Source organism: Sceloporus occidentalis, unplaced genomic scaffold, assembly GCF_023333645.1.
Source record: "Sceloporus occidentalis isolate IW3139 unplaced genomic scaffold, rSceOcc1.0.p SCAF_3, whole genome shotgun sequence".
NCBI classification, from domain to species: Eukaryota; Metazoa; Chordata; class Lepidosauria; order Squamata; family Phrynosomatidae; genus Sceloporus; species Sceloporus occidentalis.
This window is the reverse complement of record NW_028316983.1, coordinates 31864171-31878507: the sequence shown is the minus strand read 5'-3', so window position 1 is coordinate 31878507 and position 14337 is coordinate 31864171. Positions and strand designations below refer to the sequence as shown.

Sequence of the window (14337 nt, the reverse complement as noted above, 5' to 3'; positions counted from 1 at the left end):
ACAAGTAAGAATATTTAATTTAGGGGGGGAGAGACGCTCTCCACATACGAAATGAAATAGTTTTGATTTATGTTTTTCCAGTTGTAATCTGGGTAATTTTAGACAGCTAAGAGATGTGATTTGTTTGAAATATAATTGTATTGAAACTGAAATTGTACAATGTATAATGTATATGTCATATTTTATTATCAATAAAATTCTTTGATAGCTGGAAAAAAATATATTTAGATATAGTTTATCATCCAAATTAATTAATGCCAAAACCCATAATTTATTCAAATGATGAACAAACCTGTGTTAATTAAATTTTTGAAAAATCTGGGGGGGGGGGGAATTGGTGTTATGTGGTCAAACCTTGAAGAACTGGTGACCAGTCTGGCTGCCATATTTTGCACTAGTTGGAGCTTCTGAACTTGGTACAAGGGTAACCCCATGTAGAGCGCGCTACAGAAATCAAGACGAGAGATTACCAGAGCATGTACCATAGCTTCGAGGTCCTTTTGGTCTAGGTAGGGACGCAGTTGTCGTATCAACCGAAATTAATACCAAGCACTTCTGGCTGTGTCAGCTACTTGAGATGACAACTGTAAAGAGAAAGACACTTTAATGTGGTCAAAATGCTTCCCATCAATTATGGCACATTTCATGAGAAATAAAATTTATTCTCTGTTAAGTGCCTTTCCAGTAATGGATAAAAATAAGAAATAGGCTTATTCCTTTTATATAGTTGTATGTGATCTTCATGTGGAAGAGGAATACCGTATATACTTGACTATAAGTCAAGAATTTTTTCCCCTAAAATGGCATCCAAAATCGCGGGTTGACTTATCTACAGGGCAATGCGGTACTTTAACCAAGCCTCTCCCCAGCTGGGCTACCTCTGCAAGAGATAGCCCAGCTGGGGAGACGCTGGCAAGGGTGCCCGATTGCAGCCCCCGCTAGCCTCGACTCCCTCCGATGGGAAAAGCCCAGCGAGGGAGACCGCACGTCCTGCAGCCTCTCCTCCACCAGGCTTTCCCCAGAGAAGCCTTCCTTCGGCGAGGCCCCTTCCCTTGGGAAGGGGCCTGGCCGAGGGGACTCTGGGGAGGGCGATCACCTTCCCCAAAGCCTCTCTTCAGCGAGGCCCTTTCCTCAGCGAAGGGGCCTGGCTGAGGAGACGCCGAGGTGGGTGCGCGATCACCCAAAAGCCTCTCCCTTGCTGGGCTTCTTTTGCGAGGAAAGCCCAGTCAGGGAGACGTTGAGGCGAGCACACCCTCGACCTATCCACGGGTCATATGAAAATCCATATTTTTGGCCCCAAAAGTTGACCTCAACTTATACATGAGGTCAACTTGTACATGAGTATATATGGTAACTCTTTTATTGTACCTTTTTTGTTGCAGCATGTTGTTAGGTGGCAACACTTTGCATCTTTGTCCTGGTTTAGTCAATTATATACATTAGTCAGAAATAGTTGAGAATTATCATTAATGATCAAACATTTTCAAATTATGGGTTACCTATGCACAAGCAGTCACCTCCACAAACTGTATTGCTGTGTTTAGCCTTCTTTAGATATAACAGTATGTCTTGGTTTATCATTACAGGAATGAGCTGCAGTGATCTCAAACTTTGTGCACACCCTGTACCCATCATGTCTGGGAATAAATGTTTGAAACTTGCAGCATCCATTTTACACTAGTTACAGCTAATAATGGTTATATCCAAATCTGAACAAACTGCGGTCCAAACTATCTATGGTTAATTGAAACAGGCCAGTTTGAAATTGCAGTTCATGAAGCAAGCTTGTTTCAACTAACCAGAATTGAGATTAAGTGCAGTGTTCAAAGCAGTCCCACCCCGAAAGTCCCTACCCCTCTAAGTCCCTATCCTCGGCACTGAGTAAAACCCAGTGCTGGAAGGCCTTTTAGTTTCAACACTTGGTCCCTAAAAGGTTCGCCATCACTGCTCTAGGGAATCACAGCTATTTTCTTTCATTGTACTTGCCATATGTAGCTATTCTCTGGATCTGCAGACATGTGCATTATTTCCTAAGAACAGCAGACCAAGAAAGTAAGAAATAATCTAATTACTTTCTTGCAGTGTACTTTACCATACGTGTAATTTTTTTCTTTCAGCAGAGGTCTCCAAGCGCAACTTGAACAGAGTTAATGAATTTGTTGTAATTTTCAGTCTTGAATAATTTATTTAGTGGCTTTTGAGTACATTGAAAATTTTCCTTTTGTGTGTCTTCTTTTAGAAAATTAAAGAGGAAAATGAGCGGTTATTAAAAGAATATGGTTATTGTGTTATGGATAATCACAAGGAAAGAATTGCCAATTTTAAGATTGAACCTCCAGGTCTCTTCCGAGGGCGTGGCAACCATCCCAAAATGGGCATGTTAAAGAGACGGATAATGCCAGAAGACATCATCATCAACTGTAGCAAGTGAGCATGGAACATTTTGCACAGTAGATAGGGAAAGAGTTCTTGTCATAATTAATGGCACCTGTGTTCAAGCTGCTCAGCCTGGATAACCTGTCAAGTACAGTCTGACATTTCCTGCCCATGGCCTTTGCTGGTGATATGCCATATGGGTCAAATGTGAAATGTTTATTTTCAGCTTCTTACTTAAGCTTACAAAAGACTTTCCTAGCAGGTTTTTGTCAGGGATTTTGCAAAATGTAAATCTTAGGACCAATTTGTAAATAGTAGGTTGTGGTAGTTATTTTTGAGTTCTTTATTTTGAGGAAGTTCAGAATAGGTTCCATGAGGTACTCAAGTGATCTCCTGTCCAGGCAGAGATTTTGTTAGCTTTACTAATTTAACTCTAATGCTTTACATTAGACCATTTCCTGTGCCAATAGATATCATAGTACGGTCGGCCCTTCTTATACACATATTTTTTATGCATAGATTCAAGCATCCACAGTTTGAAAATGTTAAAAAAATATATAAATTTCAAATATCAAACCTTGATTTTCCATTTTTTATAAGGGACACTATTTTGCTCTGTCATTATATTTAATGGGACTTGAGCATCCACAGATTTTGTTATCCATGGGGAATCTTGGAACCAAACCCCAGCGTATAACAAGGGTCCACTGTAGAAGTTTAAAAAGAAGACTGTGATACAGAGTACAGCTTCACCCAAACTGGGATCTCTGGGATACAACATGGTATTCATCCTGTCCAATACACTGCTTATGATGAATCTTTTGAAAAAATTCAGGGGATAGGGACTTGTATTTTAAGCCAGTAAAGCAGTTGCAACATGCCCAGTTGCAGAAAGGTTAATGTTATTGGTAACTAGGTCTCACTGAGGAATAAAATCTTTGTCTTTTTGGAAGAAAGATAAGGTTGGACGATGACCGAAATAGAGCAAGGAAAGATTGGAGCTGTGTAAGAAGATGAGATTTCAGAAGTGAGAAATTCCCTCTGTAAGAGTGTAGAATTCTGTCTGGGCAAGTAGTGAGCAGCCTAGTGAAGAAAGAACAAGAGTAAACTTGGTTTTTAAGCTGGTTTTGGAAGATAAGATAACTTTTCCTCAGTATCCACTATGGAATTAAATTGATCTTGCTAAGTGAAGATACTGGACTGAATCAGACGGGCCAAATAAAGCAGCTCCCAGCCGCTCCAGGGAAAGGGCATGCATATGACGCATGCACCCAGAATGGCTGGAAGCCTCTCCAAGGCCTCCTAAGGTGGCCTCAGACTGCCAGAAGAAGGAACAGGGAAAGTTCACTCTTTGCAGGTGGCTTGTTTGGGACTGCAGTGGCAGCCTGCTTTTAGAACCAGCTGTGCAGCCACCACAGTCCCACACCGACCAAGGTCCACTGGGGCTGGAGCGGCCAGAAGCCACTCCAAACCACTGATCTTCCCCACCTCACTGTCTGTTTTTGCCAGGCTAGTCAACTTTTGTACTGTGATTATCCATGCCTCCTTCTCCAGCTCAGTCCATTTCTATTCTATATACAGTGTGTCTGTGCCATGTGCGGGCACCGCTTGGGGAGGGAAATAATGGTGTATGTGCACTTCTCCACCACATGCATGCGCCCCATTTCCTATGAGGCTCGAGCATATGCAGATTTTTCCTTATGCAGGAGGATCCAGAACGGATCCCCTGCATAAGGAGAGGGCCCATTGTACATGTTGTTACGTCTTGTACATCCATACAGAAATACAGTGGTCATGGCTGAGGCATGGCTCACTTCTTGCCACCTTTCCACATCCATTCAGCTTTTGTGCTTTCCCAGAGAGCAGTTGAACCCCTTTCTCCTTAGCCAATACATAAACATAAATTGGCATAGATTTCTCCCTGCCTCTACTTGGCTTCCTTGCTTATCATGGCAGAAGGGATTCCAGAACAAAACAGAAGTTTATTGTACTTCAACAATTTGCTGTTATGCATAGTTAAACTAAGAGTTTCAGCTTTGATAGCCATTACACCCAGTTTTGTATGAACTAATTCTGATTTGGTAGCTACAGGAATCATCAGGCCCCTACATAAAAAATATTTTAAGCACTTTCTAATGAGTGTAGATTCTCCACAGCCCAAAGAGGAGCCCCGTATATCTGTTTTGGGATAACTATAACACTGTAGTTCTAAAATGAGTAGAACCAGCTTTTCCCTCTTTTGTGTGATAGAACTGTAATAGTCCGTTTAAGGTTCTAGTGGCTAACATTGTACTCGATCAAACTTGTGAGGACCATGCACCAGTTCACTGAAAAACTACCCCAAGTTACATAAATGAAGGTACTTATTCAAGTACATTTCAATCAAGTGACCAATTAAAGGTTTATTCATATTTGCCAAATATCATAACTTTTGTTTTTTTGGTAGTTAATAGAAAGGAATACATTTTGACAGTACAAACTAAACTGTTTCAACAGTCTGCATAAACCTAGCTGAAGGGATCTCATACACTGTAGCCAGCCCAGTAATTAAGTTAGTGTTTCTCAACGTTTGGGCCTCTAGATTTTTGAGACTTCAACTCCCAGAATTCATGAACAGTGAGCATACTGACTGGAACTTCTGGGAATTGAAGTCCAAAACATCTGGAGGCCCAAAGGCTGAGAACCGCTGAGCTAAGTGATCTAACAGAGGAGGCAGAGCATGACCCATGCCTCTTCCATCTTTATTTATAAGCTCAATGTTCACAAGCCTGCTTTTTATTCCCAAGAGAATTCCTTCCTGAGGATGAAAGGCAGGCAAGTATAATATCTTCAGGCTAGTAGTAACTTTGGCAGCACAACTGTGCTAAATTAATCCAAAACAGTATTGTTCAATATTGTGTAGAGTAATTGGGCCTGGTTTGCTTTCAGATTTCAAATTTGCAATATTGTAAACCATATTAAGAATCAAAACAAAGATTTACCCTGTTTGTCAAGCTTGAGACCTAGAAACACCAGGCAAATTTAGGCAGATCATAAAGGAAAATGAAAGAAATAACAATTGGATGAAATTAAAGAATAAGAAACAAAAAGTAACACTACTCCTAAACACCATTAGTTTACAAGACATAGGGTAAGCCTCTTAGGGGCTCCGCCATAGAAACTGATTCTAAAAAGGTCACACAAGTCAAAAAGGTTGGGAAACCCTGTAGTAGGCTATTACTTTAGTATACCAGCTTGCATTCCCTGAACCAGACTAAATAAATGATCTGCTATGTTTCTTCCTTACTGTTTTTAATATTTTGAAATCTTTTCTATGTTCTTGTGCACAGGGATTCTAAAGTTCCTCCTCCTCCTCCTGGACACAAATGGAAAGAAATCCGGCATGATAACAAAGTGACTTGGTTGGTGTCATGGACTGAGAACATCCAAGGGTCTATTAAATACATCATGTTGAACCCAAGCTCTAGAATTAAGGTGAGGATCTGTGTTAAAGTCTGTAGGTGAATTCTTTTGTATGTTGCAGGGATATGGTGTCTGATGGAAGATCCAAAGGGTACGCTGTTACTGTTAATCAAAAATATTGTTTATATCAGTGCAACACAAACTAATGTCTAGGGACCGGTATTGGTTGACAAGCCATTGGTTCTTGGGTCTGTGGCAAGTTTCCAGGAAAGAAAGCAGTTGTAGACAATGATCACAGATATACTAATCCCTGGCATATAAAGGGGGGGAGGGGAGGGGGGATAGGGGTCCTCCAGATCAATGAGCCTGAGAAACATTGGTTTATATAATTTTTATGCCGCCTCTAGCTCAGTATACCCGAAACATTGTGCAGTTCTAAATTGAAAGAATAAAGAGTTGCATAATACCTATACAGTGGCAATGAAGGAAGCTTGAATTTTTTTTCTAAACTGGGGTGAGCAAAGTGTGCCCATGAGCTGCTTGTGGCACCCAACACCATTTTTGTGGTTCCTGAAGGTCCCATATGCATTGAGACAAAAGTTTGTTTGCCACAAAAACCTCAGTTGAGGAAGAGCATGCTGCTGACTTTTTTGTAATATTTTTCACCTGTTGTGCCTTTTTTAGGCCTGTCCTTTCAGTCTTTCTTTCAGACTATACAGGGCATTCTTCAAAACAGGAAGTGACAGAGCAGGAAATCCAACAGCCTTTTGGTTAGAACATGGTGAGAGGGCAGTCCATAACCCCTGAGATGTGGCAAAATGGCCACTGTTGACTAATTTGAGGTGGAGATGACAAAGAGATTATGGTCCTAAGGGTATCATTGGGGATTAATGCAGCCCACCTCTGGCATTTGTCCACCCTTGCTCCAAATGGTATCCTGTCTCTAAACAGGAGCCCTCCTCTGGGATAAGCCTTCATCTTACTTGTTTTCATTTCCTCTCCAGGGTGAGAAAGACTGGCAAAAGTATGAAACTGCTCGGAGATTAAAGAAATGTGTAGATAGGATTCGAAATCAGTATCGAGAAGACTGGAAGTCCAAAGAGATGAGAGTGCGGCAGAGAGCTGTTGCCCTATACTTCATTGACAAAGTGAATATCTCTTTGTTCCATTTTCTTCCATTTTTGAATTAAAAAGCCAGGCTCTTGCACCTATTAAAACCCTTTCTTGACCCAAATAAGTTTCTAAAGCACAAAACGTACTGGACAGGTGGTTGAAGAAAACCTCAAAGGTGCAGCTGCAAATGAATAGTTTGAAACTATTTCAGAGAGGTGGTTCCACCAATGGACAGTTGTGTGCACCATTTGTCTGCTGTAGTGTTGTAAGAGGTGGCACCAATAGAGGACAGAACTTCGTATAGCAACTAGTCTGAAATCAAAAAATGAGAAATGGGCAGAGCTAAAATACAAAAGAAGTAGTCCTCATTTACACTAGCCTTGAGCTATAGTCCCTGTTAGGTCATCAAGGCAGCTGCACAGATGAGGCCAAATCACCTACAGAATCTGAGAACATGGATTTCAGGTGAAACAAATTTTAGTGTAAACTTTCAGTTGAATTTGAGGAAGGCTTGGACATCAGCCTTAAGTATTATCTGCCTTCAAGGAATTTTAAATCCCTTAAACTTTGAAATTTTAAGGAGATAGCACTGTAGTTCAAAGAATCCTGAAATAACCTCTCTTTGCTGCCCCAGTGTAGTTTAAAGTGCTTCTGTTTGTGTGCCTTTCTTTCTGACATCCTTCTGCTCACTCTCAATGTTCTGTATTTGTAGCTTGCTCTAAGAGCAGGTAATGAAAAGGAAGAAGGAGAGACAGCTGACACAGTGGGCTGCTGTTCCCTCCGTGTGGAACATATTAACTTGCATCCAGAATTGGATGGCCAGGAATACGTGGTAGAATTTGACTTCCTCGGGAAAGACTCCATAAGATACTATAACAAAGTCCCTGTTGAAAAAAGGGTAAGATATTTTTGTTTTGTTTCTTAATGTTCTATCATTTAATGAAAAATGGCACATGGAAGAAATCTCAAAATAGACTTGTTTTGTTTTTCCAGTGAATTTTCAGGCCTGATTTGATTGAGTTAATAAAAACTGCTATGCTTGATAAAACCAAAAATCAATCTGTCCACCATGCAAGTTTCAGGTGTGACTAGCCTCATGTTTTGGTAGAATCCATAGCCAGTCATGAAGGCAACAGCCCCTCTCCTGTTCTTCGTCCCTAGCATACTGCCACTGAAAAGGGAGGTTCTGGGTGCTCTTAATGTATATGTTATCAATGACTCTCTTCATTTTTTTCTCTCTTTGCTCTGTGCAAGATTTGTGGTTTTATAAATGTCATGCCTCTTTAACACACCCTGAGTGGCCAGTGTACTTCTTTGTTGGCAAAAGCCAAAAATTCATTTCTTGTAGACCAGTGGAATGTAGCAGCTGTTAAGCAATGTGAGAGAGCCATCATGGTGTAGTGTTGGAGCATTTGACTACAACTCTGGAAACCAGTGTTTGAATCTTGGCTCAGACTTGTAAAACCACTGAGTGGCCTTGGGCAAGTCATACCCTTTCAGCCTAAGAAGATGGCAGTGGCACACACATCCTCCCCCGAAGAAACCTGCCAAGAAAACCCCTTGATAGGTTCGCTGTAAGTCAGAAACAACTTGAAGCAACAACAGCAGCAAAGCAGTTTGAAGACTTTATAGGATGGCAATGACAAACCCCCTCTGAAGAAACTTGCCAAGAAAACCCCATGATAGGTTTGCCTTATGGTCGTCGTCTAAGTCAGAAACAACTTGAAGGCGCACAACAACAAGATTGCACTGTGAAGCCAAAATAATGCCAGTTTTCCTTGTTTCATTCTTTTTTCTCTCACCCATGCATGTTCTGTAGGTTTTTAAGAATCTTCAATTATTCATGGAGAACAAGCAGCCTGAAGATGATCTCTTTGACAGGCTCAATGTAAGTGGTTTCCTCATCTTTGGGAACTTTGTCTATCACCACATTCTTGGGGGACCTTTTCTAGAAGTTCTCACTGTGAAAATAACACCTGCTGTTGATTCTGTCTCAGGAAGGTGCCAAAGTTTCATGCAATGCTTTGTACAGAAATAAGTAATGTATTAAACAGAGACTAGATATCTATCATTTTAGAAACTCCTGCAGTCATTTCAGGGTGGGTTGGAAAGGCATATTAGTTGCTATGTTTTTGATCCTGTTTTTATACCTTAAGTTTCAGTTCTGCTTTACAATGTACTGATTTCATATTTTTATTGCTCTTTTAAGAATGTATGTACAAGGCTACATACCTTCTTAGATTCATATACATATTCCAAGAAAAAAAGTAGATGTTGTCAAAACTTTTCTGCTGCCCAAACTGTGAAAGGAAGAGGGATTTAAATGCTTAGGTTGAGGAAACCTGATACTGTGGTGCTAGAATGAATTTATAACCCCTCTCCTCCTTTTTGTTTATATTCGCCTACACAGACCAGCATTTTAAATAAACATCTTCAAGACCTTATGGAAGGGCTTACAGCAAAGGTATTCCGAACATACAATGCCTCCATCACGCTACAGCAGCAGCTGAAGGAGCTCACAACCCGTAAGTGTCTTTGACCCAATACATTAAATTCTCTGTTCTTTCTTTTGATGGTGGCTGATGCAGATACAGGCCTCAGAGCCTGGGCAGGAATGTGCATTAGTATGCTCCACAAAAGCAGCTTTTTTAAAAAGTGAAGTTTAGTTCCCTAATAATTAACATAACAGTCTGAAAAGCAAAAAAGAGGACACATTTACTGAATTACTGTTTCAAACCACTGATGGCTATGAAAATTCAGATGGCATCAGCAAGCAAGAAGCAAAAGAACAGCAGCTATTTTTAAAATCCCCAATCAGTTAAAAAATATACCCAGACAGAAATTTTAGCTCTGAAAAAGAGGCTGTATGGTAACCTTGCATATAGCAATGAGGTTTCAGAATAAAGTTAAGTGGGCCCTTGGTATTTGCTGGTGTTTGGTTCTAGGACCCCCATGGAAACCAAAATTTGTGGATGTTCAGATCTCATTAAATACAATGATATAATGAAATGGTGTCCCTTATATAAAATGACAAAATCAAGGTTTGTTTTTAGGAATTTATATATTTTTAAAATATTTTCAGGCCATGAGTGCTTGAATCCACAGATAATCCGTGGATACGGAGGGCCCACTGTATTATCCTACATTCAATTGAAATAAATTTGTGGTAAATCTAAGGCAATACAAAAGTGAAACCCACACGGATCTGTGGTTTTTAAAAAATGAACAGTAACTCCTAGTCCTTAAGGTTATTAAGAAAACTCCTGTATGCAAGTAGTCACAAACTGGCAGAAGGTTGCCAATTTAAATGTGGGCCCTTGGTATCTTCTGGGGTTTGGTTCCAAGACCCCCATGGATAACAAAATCTATGGATGCTCAGGTCCCATTAAATATAATGACATAGTAAAATGGTGTCTCTTGTATACAATGACAAAATCAAGGTTTGCTTATTGGAATTTATGTATTTTTAAAATCTCTTCAAGCCATGAATACTTGAATCTGTGGATAAAGAATCCATGGATATGGAGGGCCAACTGTATAGCCCATGTACACTACAAAATAATAATGATGAAGTATGAGAATGACTTTATAAAATTTTGCCATAAGAGAAATCCTGTGGCTTAATTCTTTTCGTAAAGTTCACACAGAATAAAATAGAGGGCAAAATTATCCTGATAATAATATCACTGTATGTTGTAAATCCTACAAAACTCTGTAACTTGGGCTAGTTTTAGTGTTCCTATATTGCATATGTGGAGCTGTGAGTGTGCCTAAGCTTCCCAATAAGTTCATGATTCCAGCTGAGAACCTGTTGACTTCTGCATCAATCTCTTAGTCATTATACTATATCATTGCTTTTTAGCTACAGCCAACTAAGAGCCAAGATGCTAAGCTCTCATTGCCTTATCAAAAAGTAAAATAATTCATAATAATTAAACTTTGCCTTATCAAAATTGTAATTTTCATTTGTTTATTTTGACTTCTTTCAGCTGATGATAACATCCCAGCAAAGATTCTGTCTTATAACCGTGCCAATAGAGCTGTTGCTATTCTCTGCAACCATCAGAGGGCGCCTCCAAAGACCTTTGAAAAATCCATGATGAATTTGCAGAGCAAGGTAATGGTGAAAGCCTATGATTAAAAGCCACACTGAGACTAGGTTTCATTACTTCAGTTTTCATCTACCGTATATACTGGACTATAAGTTGACCTCATGTATAAGTCGAGGGCAGGTTTTGGGGCCAAAATTATGAATTTTGATATGACCCATGTATAAGTCGAGGGTAAAACTTAGGGGCATGCAACAAAGGATGTAAAGAATGAAGAAAAGGAAAATGATGCCAAATAATACAGTAGACCCTTGCCTTATGCGGGGATCCGCTCTGGACCACCCCGCGTAAGGCGAATTTCGCCTATGCTTGAGCCCCATTCACTTGAATGGGTCTCGTGCATGCGGTAGCGCAGCAGTGTGCATGCCATGGCCGCACACCCCATTCATCTGAATGGGACATGGCGCCCCACGCGCTCCTGCGCAGCTTGAACACATACGCTCAAAGCCGCGTATAGCACACACGCATATAACGCGGATGCACTGTACTTCTATTTTCCTATACAAGTATTCAAAAAGGCCAGAAGCAGGACCATAGTGGAAATAATAGAGGAGGTTGGTGCTTCTTTTAGGTGCTCCTAGGATGAACTAAGCTCTTACCTTTTACCATTCTACTCAGAGAGGGAGATGGGTCCTATTTGAGTTAAGGGACAGCACTTGCATTGACCCGTGGATAAGTTGACCCAGGTTTTTTGATCAATTTTTTGACTCAGATTTCTAGACTTATACATGAGTATATACAGTAACTTGTATTAGGCCCTTTCATAGGAGTGCTTCACTCATGAAACTTGTTTCTTCTTCGTGGTCTCTGCGAATCATACAAATGGGTTTCACTGCGCCTGCGCAGTGCTGTTCGGAATCTTCTGGAATCACTGGGCAAAGTTTACTTTGCAACATATAGAAACTTTTTGGCGGTAACTCCGCCCACCCGTTATAAGGCCCCTGCCTTCCCGCTCTTTTCCCCAGTTCCTTTTTTCCACCGCGTTAGCTGCTGTTGGAACTTCGCTCGTCGCTTGTTTGCTTTGAATCACTGGCTACTTGACTTCGGACCGTTTTTTGACCATTCTCTTTGCTGACCTCCCTATTGTACTTCGACCTCGGACTGTTTGACTTCGCTTTTGTATTCTCCTTCGGCTTCGTCGACCTGGGAAGATGTCCCCTCCCTTCAAAAAGTGTGATGTGTGCGGGGGCAAACTCCCTGTTCAAGACCCGCATTCATCATGCTTACTCTGCTTGGGCAAGGACCATGACATGAAGGCTTGCCAGTTGTGTAGGTCCATGATGTCCCAAGCGAGGAAGAATCGGGAGTCCCGCTTGACCTCAGCCATCGCGCAGGGTAAGGTCCACGGGGAGAGTTCCTGTCCAGCCTCCGCCCCGTCTCCAGCAACCTTACCCTTGGCCCCCAAGCCCCGGGAGAGCCCGGCGAGTGCCGTGTCTGCACCTCCGGCACCCACTACACCTTCTCTTGTGGCCCGCGGCCCAGACAGGCCCAGCGCCACCTCCAAAGCTCCTCAAGTGGCCAGCGGCCCAGACAGATCCAGTGCCACCGACAAGCCCTCAAAGCGCCCCCATAAAACTTCGGGGACCGAGGGCTCGACGGCTGCAGCAACTCCCTCCGGTTCCTCCTCTGGCGTCGGTACCGACCGTGACCCCTCCGTCTCCTCGCATGAGTCCAAGTCGGCCAAAAAGAAGGACAAGAAGGCCAAGGGTAAAGACGACCGCCCCTCAGCCGCGGGCACATCAAAACCCAGCTCTCCTTCAAAGCACAAGTCCTCCAAGTCCGGGACTTCTGTGATTGTGGACCTGGAAGACAATCCGTTCTTCCCTCCGGAGACTCCAAGGGCCGCGAAGAGAAAATCGAAATCCACAGACTCTACATCTTCGGCCCCAAAACAAAAGAGGCCACGTGACGATTCTTCTACGGGAGCCTCTACATCCAATGTCGCCTCCAAACATACCGACCATCGCTCTGGCTCCAGGCTCCACTCTCCGGACCGTCCAATCCCGACGGCGCAACCTGCGGTTCGGCCCCGTGTGGAGGTCCATGGACGACCCTCATCAGGGAGACTTGAGATTAGCCCAACGCAGAGCCCTCCAAGGTTTACTACTGCTCCCCTTGGAGACTCTGGAGACGAAGGTTCGCAGCCTAGAGGACGGCGCTCTCCGACTCCGGTCCCATCTCTACCTACTCTACAGCCCTCGGGTGTCGAGCCAGAAGATCCTGAGGTCTTTTATGACTCCGAGACCGACCGGTAATACATGGAGGTCCCTCGAGACACGGCACTGCGCAGCTTCCGGGACAAACAGCAGTGCCACATCCCGAAGGGCAAGGTTTCGGTACCGACTCCCAAGCCGGTGGACCAAACAGCATCTCAAGCTGCCGTGACCCGTCCGGAGCCGAGGCCCCGTCCTTCGACATCCACTCACGATCAACCCGGGGTGGAGGATTTCACTATCCAGTCAGATACTGAATCCGACCTGGTACAGGTGCTGTCCCCAGCTTCCCAGTCTGATGATGAGTTCTCACTCCAGGACTCTCCACAGGACATGCACCATCCGGAGCCAGCCTCCCCCACGGATGACCTGAGGACCTTCAGTGAACACATCATAAAGATGTCCAGGGCCCTGGACATCGAGTTAGCTTACCCTGAGGAGTCTGCGCGGGACCCGGTAGAGCGCCGCGTACATGGTCGGATCCCAACTCCACCGTCCATCCCTCTCCTATCGTCGCTGGAGACTATCATCAAGAGGTCTTGGGAGACCCCTGCTTCGCTGGTCGGGACCTCACATAAGATAGAGTCACTCTACCGTGTTCCCCCTGCGAGCTGTGCCTGGCTGTCGACGCACCCTAAACAAAACTCTGCTATTGTGGAGGGTGCTCAAATCGCCTCTACCCACAAGCAGGCGACGTCCCCAGTGGACCGGGAGGCCCGTAAAATTGATGGACTAGCCAAAAAGGCATACTCTGCGGCTTCTCTGGCGGTCAAAGCCATCAACTATACGGCCTGTATGGGGGCTTATGTCCAGGCCCTTATGGAAGGTGTCTCTCCCTTGGTCCCGGACATCCTGGATGATACGCAGAGGAAGCTCGTCGAGATTCAGGACGAGACACACTCTATCGGCGGCTGGCTTATCACCGCGTCCCGAAACATGGCCGACTGTGTAGGAAGGGCCATGTCGGCGTCGATGGTGCTCCGTCGACATGCCTGGCTGCGCGGCACGGATCTCACCCCGGGAGTCAAGGCGGCCATTGAAGAGATGCCCTTGGACGACTCTGGCCTCTTCAATACGGACACTGATGACCGTCTAAACCGCAAATTCAAAATGAAGGCTGCAGC

At 43.3% G+C, this 14337-nt stretch overlaps 1 protein-coding gene across 2 annotated transcripts in view; it reads left to right on the top strand.

Annotated features, from left to right (window-relative positions):
* The window catches only part of TOP1 (DNA topoisomerase I), a 114106-nt gene that overhangs the window by 90525 nt on the left and 9244 nt on the right, over positions 1-14337 (top strand). For both annotated transcript variants that reach the window (XM_089513983.1, XM_089513984.1), the window contains 7 exons: positions 2240-2427; positions 5706-5850; positions 6783-6926; positions 7604-7789; positions 8711-8779; positions 9302-9416; positions 10881-11008. In XM_089513983.1, coding sequence (XP_089370109.1) covers positions 2240-2427; positions 5706-5850; positions 6783-6926; positions 7604-7789; positions 8711-8779; positions 9302-9416; positions 10881-11008 — 975 coding nt within the window. The remainder of the gene's footprint in view (positions 1-2239; positions 2428-5705; positions 5851-6782; positions 6927-7603; positions 7790-8710; positions 8780-9301; positions 9417-10880; positions 11009-14337) is intronic.